The sequence below is a fragment of the Quercus lobata genome, chromosome 2 (assembly GCF_001633185.2).
Source record: "Quercus lobata isolate SW786 chromosome 2, ValleyOak3.0 Primary Assembly, whole genome shotgun sequence".
Lineage (NCBI taxonomy): Eukaryota > Viridiplantae > Streptophyta > Magnoliopsida > Fagales > Fagaceae > Quercus > Quercus lobata.
Genome location: NC_044905.1, coordinates 49,287,249 through 49,304,288, shown reverse-complemented (window position 1 = coordinate 49,304,288; position 17,040 = coordinate 49,287,249). Strand labels below are relative to the sequence as shown.

At 35.2% G+C, this 17,040-nt stretch overlaps 1 protein-coding gene across 4 annotated transcripts in view; it reads right to left on the bottom strand.

The window, feature by feature from the left end:
* Positions 1-1,269: 1,269 nt before the first annotated feature.
* Positions 1,270-17,040, bottom strand: part of LOC115975747 (DNA ligase 6) — a 37,109-nt gene continuing 21,338 nt past the window's right edge. Inside the window, exons 8-19 of one of the 4 annotated variants that reach the window (XM_031096661.1) lie at positions 15,242-15,289; positions 13,362-13,459; positions 13,182-13,247; positions 12,384-12,543; positions 11,134-11,241; positions 5,577-5,626; positions 4,501-4,535; positions 4,322-4,383; positions 3,808-3,969; positions 3,623-3,711; positions 2,813-2,912; positions 1,270-1,800 (exon numbers count right to left, since the gene is read on the bottom strand). In XM_031096661.1, coding sequence (XP_030952521.1) covers positions 1,492-1,800; positions 2,813-2,912; positions 3,623-3,711; positions 3,808-3,969; positions 4,322-4,383; positions 4,501-4,535; positions 5,577-5,626; positions 11,134-11,241; positions 12,384-12,543; positions 13,182-13,247; positions 13,362-13,459; positions 15,242-15,289 — 1,287 coding nt within the window. In that variant the 3' untranslated portion in view covers positions 1,270-1,491. Of the gene's footprint in view, positions 1,801-2,812; positions 2,913-3,622; positions 3,712-3,807; positions 3,970-4,321; positions 4,384-4,500; positions 4,536-5,118; positions 5,150-5,321; positions 5,390-5,576; positions 5,627-11,133; positions 11,242-12,383; positions 12,544-13,181; positions 13,248-13,361; positions 13,460-15,241; positions 15,290-17,040 lie in introns of those variants that run through there. The other 3 variants (XR_004088187.1, XM_031096662.1, XM_031096663.1) reach the window with 3 other exon arrangements.

Sequence of the window (17,040 nt, the reverse complement as noted above, 5' to 3'; positions counted from 1 at the left end):
ACCATCTTCTAAAATATATTTTTAAGTGATTCTTATCTTATAAATATTGAGAAAAATTGACCCAAAAGAAAACTCTCCGAGTTTATACCCCATTTCAAGCAAAATTTGCCAAACAGTACAATTTCAGAAATTTTTTAGCTAGGTAGCACGCGTTCAAACTTATTTGGTAAGTTAGACTCTTTTTGGAAGTCGATTTTAATAAACTCGACTTCTAGGCAAATTCGGAGCTCAGTATTGGTGACTTTCAAGGGAAGTCGAGTTCAGTAAACTCGACTTCCACTTCAAACTTATTTACTTGCTGGAATTTGCCTGGAAGTCGAGTTTCTTAAAATCGACTTCCAAAAAAGAGTCTAACTTACAATATAAGTTTGAACGTGTGCTACCCAGCTAAAAAATTTCTGAAATTATAGTGTTTGGCAAATTTTGCCCCCATTTCACATTAAATTTTATATTTTTAATTTTATCAATTAAAAAACTAAATTCATGAAACCATTGCAATTTAAAACTCATGTTCATCTAGTTATTGTTTAATTTATTTTAAGAAGTAATGGAGTACCGAAAAAAGAGTAGTACTTTTATTCACTTAATTTTATTTTTTTTTAAATACTCATCAAATAACAAGATATATACTTATCAACCAAAACAACAAGATCTAGAGTAACGAGCAAAGCTTCAATGTGTTGATGTTACTGGTGGAGGAGATCGTTATCAATGAACGAGAAGCCGTGAGTATGGAAATGGAAATATTAGCTTGAGTTTCTAAAACTGATTGAGAACGATGTACTACACTACTGCTCCTAGTTGTTGGGCAACGTACTTTTACCGCTGATTAAAGGCTTCCAGGGGATTGTTTTGTCTCTTGGTCCGACGATGGTTTATAATATTTTAGAGTTTGCTCAACGAGCGGTATGAGTAACTTAACTTGAGACTGCAATTGAGTTAACTCCTATTCTTCATCTTTTTCCCAAATAAACAGTGTAATGGTTTAACAGTGAGAAAAACTTCCCTCCACTATTTCTTCCCAAGTTAGCATATATTGCAATCCCCATTCCCCTGAGGTAGGTCAACATGATTAACATGACGGACTTGGAGTGTCTCTCGCGTGGTAGAATGGGAATTGTAAATGTTATTTTGGCTTGTAGACTCTTTAAAGTGTTAGCCGGTTAAAGAATAATATGCAATTTCACAGAGTAACATAAAACAGGGAAGAAGTTTTTTGTTTTGTTTTGTTTGTGAATGTGTGTTGGGGGATGGGAAGTTGGAACAAAGTTATTTGAAACGAGATGAAACCCTTAATCTACAAGTTTACAAGGCTACAACATTACTACCAAATTTTCTCAGACTGTACATACAAAATTTGGAACTGCATCATCTTTTGTACACTTTTCTCAGGCTGTACATACAAAATTTGGAACTGCATCATCCTCTGTACACTGTACATTCAATTGTTTGAACTAGAAAAGCAGCTAATGTACCTGAAAACCAAAATAATCAAGCTTCAGATGTCACATCCATCTTTCGAGTCTGAGATTGAAACATTTCGGCTATATCTGCAGCTGTGCTGGATTCTTCTGGATTTCTATCAGACACAGGATTGATGAATCTGGGGAATCGTATTGAAATACCACGAGATGGATGAACTAAACCAATGGCAGCCTGATGAACTGGTGAAAGTGTGAAGTCTGCACCTCTTATTTGCCAAACAAGTTCTGGCAAAAACCACTTATCAGGCACCTCAGCTGTTCGATAATAAGGAGGCTTTTTGGACAGAATCTTGTCCCCAGAAAAGAAATCTTTCATCTGCATTTCAATGTAGAGATCCCAGTTATTATGTTGAAGGGATGTCCCAGCATCATTTATGAACTAAAACCAGGAAATAAAAGCCCACAAAAGGCTAGAAATTATGTGTAATAGTCAGAAATCAGAATCCTTGGCCAAGACACCGATTAGTTGTGGGCATAAGATCCCAAAACAGTTCTAGTAAAGGAGGGTGTAGCCCAGTCAAACAAGACTTGGTCATCTGTATGATAATGTCAGCATTATTTGCACTGAATATGGTGCTGATGGAAGAGGAATTTAATATTGCCTCCAAAGAATTGGAAAGTGCCTTACATGCTTAGAGAAGAAATATGATGAAAAAAACCCATCCCAGATTTATTTTTTTCATGACCTAAAAATAAATACATCACATCTGCATCAGAACACACATTGCAGGTTCTGACCCTTTAAATACTATCACATTGCAGGTTATGGAACTCCAAACCGGGCACTTGGTTTCAACTGGAAATTGAACTTTGCAGCAGATGGATGATTGGTAAATGTGCTCATACTCTTTATTCAATGGTTGGTTAAAATCCTGCAATTATCATGTTGTGGTGGAGCACATACCTAGCCCTATCACATCAGTGAGTGTGTACCATTCTTAGTGTTGTCTTTCTAGGGCTACAGCTAGGGGTGCCACCATCCTATCTATTAACATCCCCCACCACCCCACCAAAAAAAAAAAAAAAAAAAAAACCTAGAAGTTGGAAATTTTAGCTTCATCAAAGTGAGCACCAATTGACTTTATTTAACATTAGAATATTAAAAAATAGTGTCCCTACCAAGAGTCTTGTAGCTCAACTAGCACCTCTTGGTATTTCTAATGGAGACATTCAGGGTTCAAATGCCTCACCCCTAACTATTGAATTAAAAACTAGCGTCCCTATATTTAACATTAAAGTATATCGTCAAAGAATATAAATTATTTTAAACAGCAACATATTTTTACTAGCATGCACATACAATGCAAATAAGCAACGTCCAACTTTACCTCTATGTAAAAAGAATCAGAGAACCCGGACATGACGCGGCATACACTTTGGAATTCTTCCGTGTCAGGGTTGTAACATGCCATAAGAAATGGACTGTACCTGAAACATAAAAAAGTCAAACCAAAATCTTGTTATAAGCTAGAGCTCATAGCCAATTCAGATAGGAATCATTGCTGTGCATGGAATTAAATCACTAAAAATTATTCTAGTAATTAATACATACTCTTCCACCACTTCTGCATGTGTTTATACACTTACATGTCTCTATTGTTTATTTATATATTTATTTCCACACTACAAAGAAACACACTATACATCCTAAATCTTCATTGGTTAACTTTTCAAACCTTTCAACAATACAAAGTGAAACACACTACAACCATACCTTCACCATTCAACTTTTTGAACCTGATAAGTCCAGGAAGACACCAACAAGCAAACTACCACCCATTGTTAATTATTTTTATGATATCAAAATAGAATGTAGAATTCTTTTTATTTGATAATTTGATAGTTGGGGGAGGAGAGATTTAAACCTTGGATGTCTAAAAACTTTAGGAGGTGCCAACCAATTGAGCTACAAGGTTCTTGGCAAATAGAATTTAGAATTCTCTCCCTTGAACAATAAATAATTAGAATTTAGAATTCTTGTTACTGACAACACCTTTACTTTGGTAAATAAATGACACTTATCTTTGTTTGTATTATTTTGCAAGATGGAACTATTTTTGATTTCATGCAAATTCCAAATCAGTGTTAAAGCAGCTAACCACAGGCAGCATAAAGAGTATATAAAAGAGAGGTCTCACCATCCAGCTTTTCTCCCATTTCCATGCCAGGCACCAATTGGGACTAAATCAAGAGAATCACACAATCCTTCAACATAGTCTCGCTTGACCTTCAAAGAAACCAACAGTTTTAATCACAGGTCAATACTCTACTTCCTCATTGTCGATTAGATACTGAAGTAACAATACAGTCTCATTTGACAAACCTTTAACCATGTGTCAGTCCGCTTAGATGGAGAATATTCAGCATCAAAATCTAATAATTTAACCACAAGCCCTTCACATGAGGAGCGGAATGCATCTTCAAGAAAAGAGCTTATCTTATTTAATGTGACTTCATTGGTCAAACAAGCATCATCTGCTTCAACCTACAAACAGATAAATTGAATAAACTATTATTTATTCAATACAAAATGATTTTTTTTTTTTTTTTTTGGGGGGGGGGGGGGGGGGGGGGGGTGGGGGGGAGAGAACAAGGGTGTCTAGACTACTTCAAACACTTGACTATTTTCTCAGGTGTGTGTAGTCCTCCAATCCCACACACGCGAAGTTATTATAGGGAGGAGTCTCTTGAAAGTGGCCCCAAGATTCTGACTAGAGGTTTCAAACCCAAGAACTCATGGACATCATAAGGTCTTAGGAACCACTAAGCCAACCCCTTAGATTGATAATAAAATGATTATTAGAAATTTAAAAATAACATAAAATTCAAGAACTTACTGTCATTTCCTTTGCATATTCGAAATATCCCAACTTCTCATCATGAAACAAATCCTTCAAATCTGAGAGTTTTTGGCAAAAGGGGATAAAGGTTTAGATTAGATTGTACTTTCAGGAAAAGAGGTTTCTTAAATCCAGAAAAATAGAATAACACTGTCATAGAATGCAGAGATGCATACATTTTCGTCTTTTGCGGAGAGAGAAACCCAACAGCCTGTAATAGAGTAATTGATAAGCTAAACTTGTACTTTATTCTAAAGAAAAGCAACAAATTGGACAATAAGAATAAAACCACAGGCCCTTGTTGCCACATGATACCTTTACCCTAGGAAGCACGGACTTGGGTATGGGTATGGATACAACACACAACACAAGCAATTTTTGAAAAACTATAACACAAAGAGTCCAGTATGACAGAAGTACGGCACCGATACGACATAGGTACAGCCCCCTAAATGAAGCGTCCGTGCTTCCTAGCCTCTATCCCTCTAATGGTGAGAAGATCTTGGGTTTAAGGAGGGATTTGGGAGAAAAAGGCTACCCCTATGTTCTATAACCTACTTTTATTCTTTGGCCAAGGCATCTGGGACACTTAGTGCAATGCACCAATTCACCAGCACATGTAGACCCGTCCACATGTACCAAGCATCTGTTTGGATAATCCCTTGGGGTGGCTCACCAAATGGGAAGCGGTCAAACCCAGACCAACACTTTCTGAGAATACATCGAATGGACTCCAGTTGATCAAGAAATGTATACTTAAAAACTTTTCTGATATTGTAAAATTTAACTTCTACCCTCAATTGCAGTTCTTGGTTTCATACACACCTGAGAGATAAATTAAAAGTAAATTAATTATATTGGTCAGTAAAAGGGTTAATTTTGACGGATATAAACTGCTAAAAATACTATGATTCTTCCCAAAGTTACAGTAAACTTCATGCGGACTGGATCTATTAAATAAATGAGAGTAAAATGGAGGTAGTATGGGATTGGTTACAGTATTTGCTCCTCAGGGCCTGGCTCAGGTATCCATGGGTGGGTTGAGGCATGAATCTTGTCCAACCGCTGAAAAGAGAAAAATACATCTACAATTTTGAATCTCAATTCTACCTTTTTGAGATTATATGGGAATCCAAAACATCCATGTGGCAATTTTGAATCTCAATTCCACATATTTGTCTTAAATTTTTAATGAACATATATGTGGCAAGAACATCCAAAACAATTCCAAGAGAAAGTTCTAGATAATTACTGCTGTCCATTAGCAAACATGATATCGAAGACAAACACGCAAATGTCAACCTGCATGTAAAGAAAACATCAGAAGTATATCGAGAAATTTAAACAAGTTAATGAAACTAAAATAAAATAAAAGGCAAATTTTAAATTTCACAGAAAATAAACAATATACATCATATTATAAAAATCCAAAAAATACAGCAATAAGATCCATCACCACAGTTTGGGACCTTAACAGAGACAGGCTATAGAACCATTGTGCATTTCTTGGTCAGGTTGACAAATAATAAATTTGCAAACTTCCCATGTTTAATGCTCCACCCACCAATCAAGATAAAGAAGGAATTAAATAGTTCATATTTGACTAATTTGAAGTAGTTTTGAAGTGCAGAATTGCACGAAAAGGAATTAATTATTCATCTTTCACCGTCATAAGCTAACATTCTACCTCATTCCTTTTTACAAAGTTTAACCCATGAACCACACATCATGATACAAATTATCTTCCCATACTAAATTTATCTCCACAAATCAAATTCCTTTATCTGATTCATTCAAATATTATTTTAAAGGTTCTGTTTAAGCTACACATCTATCATAGTGCTGCTTGGCCCCCCACTCACCCTATGAATCAGACCAATCCTTTTTTTTTTTTTTTGATAGGTAATAGAAGTTTTATTGAATATAAAAGTATGTCACGATCATAATGATGAACACACTGTATTTGAAACAATTACAAACAAATCAATAAGTACTAACAGATTGTAGGTAATCATAAATGGAAATACATCGCGTAAAACCCCAAATTTGAGACCACTCAAACAAAGTCCCAACTAGCAAAGACTTTAAAAGATCTGAAGGTCTCTCAATATCTTCAAAAGGAAGGGTATTGTGTTCCCACCAAATCAACCACATTAGATGAGTTGGTACCATATTCCAAATATTTGAAAACTATTTCCCCAACCAATTCCTCCATGCAAATAGTAGAGAAGTGACTGTCTTCGGCATCATCCACATGAATCGGACCAATCTACCCTTATTGAATTCATTTATCTTGATCCCGGTTATGTTAGGGCTTAGAAGTAGTAAAAATCAACCAACTTAGTTTGGATTTCGACTGGCAGACATGTCGAGAGAATCATTCAAGTGATTTTCTTTTACCCTTGTGTCAGCTCCCAACCAAATAGATATAGCGCATAAAAAATCACGTTTCAAACTAAATATAACTAAATATACCAAGGATGTCTAGATATTAGGAAAGAAAATCAAATTTCATTGTTTGAAAGAAAAGAAGAAAGAAACTTTTGAATCAGTAGTAAATAAATATGCTGGCCTCAAATCAGAACTGAATCTATGACATCATATTTGGGATTGGTTTGTACATTTTCCAATCCATTAATAATAACACTAATCTCTAATAGCTTTCCCAGTTAAATGGCTAGGAGTACATTTTATATGAATTTTCCTTTTGTATTGATAATTTCTTTTCATCTGATTCAAGGCTTTTTCTTTTCTTCTTCTGATAATTATTTCCAAGCTCCATCCCCTGTCACTTTAATGATCCTTGATTGCTTCTTTGGCCATTTTAACATATAAACATAACCACCAACATGCTCTACTCAAGTGGCACCTTGTATGGATTTTAAGTCCTACCAAATGCATGTGTAACTTACCAATTAAAAAAATCTGAACATAACTGTATGCTTTTTGGGGGGGAAAATGATTTGTTTAAAAATTGAAGTCTAAGCTACATTGTCTTAATTTTTCTTTAAGTTGCATCACAAGCATAGCAAACTAAAACTACAACTTCACTATCAGTGCATAGGAACTACGAGTCCAACCATAATCTTGTTTTCCCTCTGTGATATGTTGAATAAATTTGTACCGAATTCTCATGAAAAAGGTTCCCAGAAGCTCCAATGGCCAGACTCTTAAGTCTGAATTGAATTCAATTTTAATTCTTGCTAACTAGTCCTTGATGCAGTCAAAAATTTGAGCATCAAGGAATATATATCCTAATTGCTAGCTGTAGCTTAGCAACGTTGTTTAAGGTAATATATAATAGTTACTGACAATCACAGGATTTTTTTTTTTTCCTCCTATGTATTTCTTTGGTTTCTTTATCTTTCATGTTGAGGTTTGTTTAAACAGCCACAGCTCACATTGACATGTACATGAAACTGTATCTTTTATATTCTCTTGAGGTGTTTGATGAGATGCCTGAAAAACTTGGCTTCTTGAATGCAAAATTTCTTGAGTGTTCACGAAATGGGTATTGTAGAGGACCATTTATGGATGGATGTTCAAACAGATGGGTGAAGGTTCAGACCAAATTCAGGGACACTAACTTGTTTGTTGTTGGTCTTGGATCATTCCACTTTATGGTTATCCATTCATTTCTTCTTCCTTTTGTTTTACCCACAATATTCTTTTTTCTGTTTACAAATGGTTGTCACATTCACTGTTACTGATTTGGATTACAGTTAGTAGAAAGTTACTTTAGTTATTACTAGAATAAGGGCAATTTGGATTATTTTAATTATTATTCAGTCTTAGTTTTAAGCTTTCTGATTTTCCAACAAACTATCAGAAAACACATTCACAGAACATGGACTACTTTTTTTTTTTCCGGATAGGCAGAACATGGACTACTTGATAGATGATAACTAAGATTTTATGCTGGTCAAACCTCCAATCATTTTTCTAAAACCAACCATCAGAAGTGGTTTGAACATTTGCAGTGGGAAAGTGAGTGCGTAACATGTTCGAATGAATATTTGGCTCCAACCCAAAATTTTCTCCACAAGCATGTTGAGCCCAATTTTATAGGCAGCAGTCTCTTGATCATGATTGATAAGAACATAAAATAAACTAATTTTTATGAACATAGAGACAAAAGAGCACATAGAACAAACACAAAATAAGGTTCAATGAATCAAGGTTTTTATTATGTTCCATTCCCACCATTTCAGCCAGAAATTTTCATACTGGTATGAATCACCCCTCTATTCCACCTTGGTCCAAACAAATAGAACGCCATTGTCCACAGCTCATAAGCTATAGGGAAATGAAGAAGAAAATGACCCACACACTGCCCACATTTTTTGCACACACAACACCAATCCAAAACAATAACACGTCTCTTCTGAAGATTGTTAATAGATAACTTCTTCCCTAGAGCGGCAGTCCAAGAAAAGACAGCAACCCTAGAGGGAACCTTCAAACGCCACACCAATTTCCAAGGAAACGACATGGCATTAGACAGGGATAGGGAATGATAAACCATGTACCTCAAAGCACATTGAAGATTGAAGAGAGGAAACCCGGAGCATTCAATTACTTCCCATTCCAAAAAAAAAATCCTTCCTCTCATTTTCCATTATAACCGTTCCTCTCAAATTCTCATCTTTCTCACTCCTCACAAACTCTCAAGCAAAGCAAAGCCCCTTTGGTTTTTCAAAAGTAGGATAGACAATTCCCAAGCCTCAGATTTTCCAAAAGGCGCAACAATCCCACAAATGGGTAGCATTGCTAAGGAGCGAGAAAGAGAATTCGATGTGGAAGAGAATCGTTCCTATCATCAACAACAACATAGACACATATCAAGTGACAGCTTGTCTGATTGGCAACAAACAACCATGAAATCTCCAACAAGGGACGCTGATCTTTAACCTTCTCTCTTTCTCTCTCTCTCTCTCTCAGTAACAGCGTAGCTTAAGATCTCGGTATTTTGAATGGTTTTTGAAGCAAGGGTTATGGTGGCTTGGGATTTGAGGGGGGTTTTGTGGTGGCTTAGGAGGTGGAGTTGCAGTAGCTTGGGATTTGAAGGAGGGTTTTGGCGATAGCTTGGGAATCAGAGTCACAGTGGCTTGGGGTTTGAAGGGTGTTTGTGGTGGCTCGCAGCCACTAGTGGATCTACGCTGTGTCTTTCACCATGGTGGATTGTTTGGTGGGCTATATTATCCTTTTTGGAAGTGGAGGAAGCGATATGACCTAGAGAGAGCATGAAGGGGAGGGAGAGACATGTGAAAATGTTGTAGAATCAAGGGTAAGGGTGTTTCATGGTGATTGTTTATTACTGTTAGATGTGTCAAAAGATAATCTTTTTCTCAAAACTGAAAATATCATCTAAACATCTTTCTTTTCTTTTTTTTTAAATCTTGAAAACTTGTTTTCAAAATAGGAGCCAAACACAAAATATGTCTATATTGTGGATTGAAAACTAGCTTTGAAGACACCAAAAAAAAACTGCTTTTGGAGAATAGGAAAAAAAAGGGTTACCATACAGGCTCTTAACTTTCTTTTTTGTTCTTTCTGTTAGTAACATTCTTTATTTCAGCCAATACCCAATACAAACTTGACTTTCCTTTTTTTCTTTCCATTAGTCACAATTTTTTTCCCGTTTATTAACATCTCTCAATCTCTCATACACATTTCTAAGCTCCCTTCTCTCTCTCTCTCTCTCTCTCTCTCTCTCTCTCAGATTGCAAGTCAAAAGCCAAGATAGATGATTGGGGATTTAAGACCTTGTCGTTGCTTTGGAGGTTGAGATTGATTGGACAGTGGAGAAATGAAGGTGCCACACTGGTGACACTGCAGAGCTGTGGATGAAGCTGATGAAGCAAAAAGTTGAAGCACCTCCCTGTGTAGATCTCCGACAAAGAAAAAGTCTCATGTTTCCAACTTTCTGTTTTCAAGATTAGCTTTAAGATTAAGTTATTTCTTCTACTCTCTCTCTCTCTCTCTTTACTTTTAGCTTTCACAAAAGTCAAATTTGCTAATTTGTCTTATCTTTTTTATTTTTGGGCATTTGGGTAATTTGCTGTTTGTCAATCAGTGGTGGAGAACTAATGGGTGATGACTGATGACTGATGTGCTGTTTGTCAATTTGTGGAGGAACTAATGAGTGATGATGCAAGCTAGGGAGTAGGGAGGAGACACAAGAATCAATATCAAATACTAGAAATTATAAAAAAGTGGTAGTATTGGACTAGAAGAATACAGTTAGGATTTTATTACTTGAATTTGAATTGAAATGTTATAGAACTACATGTGATGAACAGTCATATATTTATTTGTGTTAAATATATAAAGTAATAACTCCTAAACAGTATACTAGTATAAACCAGTATCAAAATACTCCAATCCAATAAACAAACCAAAACAGCCATCAGAATGGAATTGACAACTTTGAATTCAATTGAACCAGTTCTAAAAATGCCAATGTTACAGTCATAACAGTATTCTATCTACCAAATTACCAATTACTTGAGCATCGTGGAAGGAAGAAAAAGTACTTGCAAACATCTTCTAACTTTCGAATCCAAGCTTACGACAACACCAACAAACTACAAGTCTACATTATGTAAAAATAAGGAAACTACTAGGATTTTCTTCAGGAAAGATTGCAAACAATTATTATAACCCCCAACATAACAAAATCGCATAGCAAGAAATAATGTTCAATAAATTGAAACCAAGGAATAGCAAAATTGTCTTTAGTTTTATTTAGGCATTGAAACATGAACCACATCATGATGGAAAATAGGTAATGTAATAATGTATCAAACCTTTATGCTATCCACAGTAATCAAGTTATCTTTGCTTCCTCTCCCTCGAGAAGATAATTCTTGGAAAGACATAAGTTTGAAGCCATTCTTCCTATCAACTGCAACAACCTAAAACCAGAACCACATTTGGAATGATTCAGATAACATTGCTTTACCTGTGATCAATCATGTACTACCTTCTTTTTTTCTTTTTTCTTTTTTTCTTTTTTCTGCTGATGTGGCTGTCTAGGGCTCTCAAAGTACCTGGGTAATACCAAAGTGAGTATAGTTCCCCCGCCTCACACACACTAGGTAATTACAGGAAAGAATTCCTTGGGAGTGGTCCCAAGGTGTTGGTTAGGAAACCCATGGATCACATGAGGTCTGGGAACCACTAGACTAACCCCTTGAGGTTAATCATGTACCACCTTGAACATAAATAGGAATGGGAGGTTTGCGTTCGATCTTAATATGAGGAGTTGAGAGGTGATGCCTACTCTGATTTCCCTTGGAAGGCTGTTTGGAGGGTAAAAGCAGCCTCAAAGGCTGCCATTTCATGTGGACTGCGGTTTCCAATTGTCCAATAGATATGGAAATTTTTGTTCATATCTTTTGGGTGAAGTGGATGATGCCAAAGGCAGTGAATGATTTGTTTAAATATTGGTGCTGAAGTCCCATTACTTTCCATAATAGAGTTTGGAATGTTGCTCCCTCTTGTTTAATGTGGCAACTTTTGAGAGGGAGCAATAAGAGGACTTTTGAGGAACATAAACTATTTATAGAGAGATTCAAATCTCAGTTCCCGTGGGAATTATTCTACTGGCTGTCTTTGGATGCAAGCAGACCTTCATTATTGCATGATTTTATTGTCGCATTGTATTTATACCTGTTTGTAAGGAAACATGGGTATACAATCTGTATACTCCATTAGTTTCCCAGTACATTTCTTTAGCATATTAATTTATATATATATATTATTAATAAATTACCGATTGTCCTAAAAGCTTAAATTGTTAGGAAATTATGAATTTAATCATTTAAGTTAATACTCCCCTTCACATGTGGGCCTAAACTGCCCTTATTAGGGGGGCCCAACACATGGGACTTCTTTAAATGCTAAAGTGGAGACTGGGATTCAACCCATGACCTAACTCTGATACCAAGATTAATTACCAACTGACCCAAAAGCTTAAACTATTAGGAAATTGTGAATTTAATCATTTAATCTAACAATTACTTATCAAAAAAAAAAAAAAAAAAGATGTTCCTACCTCCGCATCCAGAATGAAAGTCATTGCAGCAGGCCTGCATGATTCCTTCATTATATTAATCACATCCGGAAATCTTGAGGTCGATTCATCTCCATTTCGTGAAAATATGCGAATAGTTCCCTCAACTAATTTGTGAACTTGGGCACGCTGACCATCATATCTAAAATTGCAACCACAAAAACCAGTTCAGAAGGTAATGCAGCCAACTTACCAAAAGTAAAAGCAAAGTGAAATTAATAGAAAAAACTAAGATATATTGACAAATCAGTGACTAACACTAAACTAATTCTTTCGATGAAGAAACTGTAATATACTAACTGCACACAAGTGAAGAGCAAACTAATTGATCGTTTTTCTTCTTGTAAGTTAATGTGCGGAGAAAAATTATATAAAAGCATATTGGGGGTGGGAAGAGCCCTCAGCCTCTCTTCTCTTAAACAGCAAGTCTCTAGTACAAACCAAGAGACTTTACAAATCTGAATTATCATGATAATAAACAAAGCTACAGGAACATAAGATGTACAACCATTTGAAGTCGAGGGCTTATCTACTACACTGCCATCACTACTGCATATTATTAATCTGCCAAAAATGTAAAATGAGATTGCAAATGCAATACTTATTATTGACTCCAACCAAGAATTTCAACATCACCACTCTGACCTGTTCATACATATTAAGCCTAATTTGTAATTAGAATCATCAAAACTCTATAAAGAACTACACATGGGAAATCAAAAGAGCAAAAGAAAGGAGACTGTACATTTGAGAGAGAAAAAAGAAAAAAAAAAAGCATACTTATATTCACATGAAAAAGCTTTATTCTGGAAGAGCTTCAGTGCTTGAGGAACACCATTGGTGATTCTACCACAAAGCAAAAAAACCAATACAAATAAAAAGTCCTTCAGTATGCATCCTGTATAAATTAAAAAGACTTAAAGAAGAAACAAAGGCATAAGCATATCCAAGAATATATACTTTGCAAGCATAGGCTTGATGGGTATTCCTGGAACCATTGACAAAGTCGAAGAAGAAAACTTGACACCTTTGTTCATGAGAGAAGGAACAACCAGATCCTGCTTATTATTTAATTGCACAGCAGACAAGTGTTACATTCTGAGACAGTGATTGCAGCATAAAGTCCCAGATTATCTTAAACTCCACTATCTGAGATATGCTGAGTTGTCAGAGGTATTAACAATTCATTTAAGAATAATTATTACACAAAGAGCAAATTTAATTCTACTTTAATTACTTTTATTTAAAAAAGATATTATCTTTAAATTGTTCTTTTAATCTTATCTACCAAAAGTATCTAGCCATGATTTATAAAATATAGTCTCTTAATTCTGATGACTTTGAATCAAATATATAATATTATTATACAAACTGCATGGACAAAATCTTGTGTCAAACAGCATATTTATACCTTTATGGCTCATTTCAGCAGCAACATAATCATGGCTCTTATGGACAAATGATGGCATCAATTGAAATAGCAACACACTAGATAGGTAGAAGGGAATAAGCTGAATACTAGGATAAATTAACTTTTTTTTTAAGCCAAGATAAATTAACTTTTTAATCAGCCAATAAATAAAAGACTTCTTATAAAAATTTACTTCTCAACAATTTTTCTTTGAAAAAGAGGTCCAAGTGCTACCACAACTCCCTTATAAAGGTTGTTGGATGAGTTTTAACTCAAGAAAAACCAAACCACAAAAAGATTACAAAAAATATAAATAAATAAAAATATTTATTTACTTCTCAACCATTGGGAAAAAAATATATGATAAAAAGAATGTACCCACACACAGTGCGGCTTACAGGCTAGTTGTCACAACAAAGAAGCTTCTATGCCGGACTATGTGAGATAGAATAATGGCACTATGTGTTGGGATGTCACGTCTACTAGGCCTGTACAGGATTAGGAGTTTCGTGGGCCCTGTTTATTCCTCAAAGGTTAACAGAGATAGGGAAGACCAGCTGTGATGGATTCCTACTAAGAGCAGTGTTCTTTAGGTAAAATTCTGTTATAAGGTTCTTTCTAAAAGATACCATGGAAAAGTATTTGGAGGGGTAAAGACTCCTACAAGAGTAACTTTCTTCATGTCGACAACTGCTAGAGGGAAGATTCACAAGATGGATAATTTTCAAAAGAGAAATAATTATATTGTAGAGTAGTAAAGTGTACGAGAAATGAGGAGTCCATTGATCACCTGCTGCATTCTGATTTTGCTTATAATCTATGGTCTTTGGTGTATTATTTGTTTGGATTCCATTGGGTTAAAAATAATTGAGTTATGGATTTGCTAGCTTGTTGGAAAGGGAGTTTTGGTAGGCATCTCAATGATGAAACATAGAGATGACCTCTATTGATGAAAAGATGAGGAATAGTCATTTGAGGTGGTTTGGTCATGTGTAGAGGAAAGCAATTAATGCACCAACGAGAAAGAGTAAGTTGATTCAAGTCAAGGAAATGAAAAAAGGTAAAGGGAAACCTAAAATAACATTCATGGAAATAGTTAAAAGGGCATGTCAATTAAGGAAGTGACAAAGTATAATAGGAATGAGAAAAAAGAATACATATGGATGACCTTATTAATCTATTGAAAAGCCATAACTGACCCCAAAGTTTGGGACAGAGGCTTAGTTGTTATTTTCTCAAATTTTAACCAGGACATATTCTCAAATAAAACACATTATTTAACGACATATGCAAATAAATATCTTCTTTTAATAACACAATAAACTAAAGACATGGAGCATATAGCTAAAAAAAATTCAACATAAATAGTTGCTAAAGAAGAAAAATGAAAATAGCTAAGCATTGTAATGCCAAAAACATTAATACTAACCAAATTGGGGAGTATATTATAGGCTTCAACTACGGCTGCAGAAAGGAACTGAAAAGAAACCAAAAGATCAAATAATCAACTGAATTTCTATATCAAATAACCCATTCTACAAAATAGGAAGTCATTTAGCTAAAAGATGTATTTTAATAATAATAAAATATTGAAAAATACCATGTTCGTGAAACTTATCAGAAAATTGTGGCACTCATAAAAATATATAAATAAATAAAAAATTGAGGTATAAATAAATAGTTGAGGGGTATTAGTGAGGATAAGATGTGTTGGACACTTGCGCTTTGAGGTAAGTAGTTATTATCAAGCTTTGTTGGGTGTATGTACTCAATCCTTCCCTTGGAGAAGTATTTGGAAGGAAAAGGTTCCTTCCAGAGTCGCGTTTTTTGTTTGGACTGCAACTTTAGGAACTATCTTGACTGTTGATAATTTATGTAAGAAGAAGGTGTTGGTTCTAGATTGGTGTTATACATGCAAAAGTAATGTAGAATAAGTAGACCATCTTTTACTACATTGTCCTATTGTTTCTGAGTTGTGGTCTATGGTATTCACCTTGTTTGGTATCTACTAGGTGATGCCAAAGACTGTGGTTGAGCTTTTTGTTCACCATCGTAATGGTGTTATTTGGATGGCTGTCCCTAATTGTTTGATGTGGTGCATTTGGCTGGAGAGAAACAACCGGTGTCTTGAAGATTTTAAAAGGACTATAACCGATTTAAAACTTGTCTTCTTTAAACTCTATCAAATTGGATGTCTATCATAAGAAATCATTCTATTTTTAGGTCTATGATTTGATGGATGCTTGTAATTTATGTATACTTCTCATATACTTGGGTGACTCATTTTTATGTCTTTGAATAAAATTTTCTTTACTTATCAAAAGATAAATAAATAAATAATTGAAAAGTTGAAATCGTGCTTTCAACTCAAACATCTAAGACATCCAACAGAAAAGCTGCAACCAAAAAAATTATCCTCGTCTCTCTTACATGAAAAGTTCTTTTCAAAAACCTAATTACTTTAATTGCAAGAATTTGCAATGCCAAACAGTTCCCTTCATAAACTACCCTCAACAACTAATCCAATACCACATTCCAACTGACAAATTAGTCTTAAAAATGGGTGGTGCTTACTTAAGACTGGGATTGGACTCTAACACGACCGCTCTCTCCATCACAGTTATCAAATAATTGTCCCCATCATCCCACACAAAACCTACTTATTGGAGACACTCAAAACTCAAACCCCATAACCAATCTTGACCCACTCATAACCAAAGGCCCCCAAAATTGCCACCATCAACCCCCCAAACATAAGCCATGCTGCCACCTAGATGCCAGTCAAGGTAACCCTTAAAAACACCCCAAGCAGCCATCCTATCTCAAGTGACCCAGTAAAAAGGTTGAGGAAGAGGGCTAGCAATTATGATGCAGGGAGCACCAAATTCATTCAAAATTTTGTTTCTAAATTTGAAATTATTTTTGAATTTGAATTTTGAATTTAGCTTATAATGTTGAGGGTTTTAAGGGATTTGATTAGGCATTTCCCATATTAGTGTAATACCTAAACCCTATTAAACTAGTGTTCTTGTAATTGTGAAAGACAGATAATTTTGAATAAGAATTTTATGATAAGTTGAGAATATGTCTCCTCTTTTGTTTTCTTTGCTTGGTAGTGATGCCAAACGCCCTTAGGTGGAGAAGCCTAGGATTTGTTCTGTTGTTCCTGTTGTCACTCTTTATTTCCTATTTTCCTACATTGTTCTGCATCAACTTGGTATTAACGCA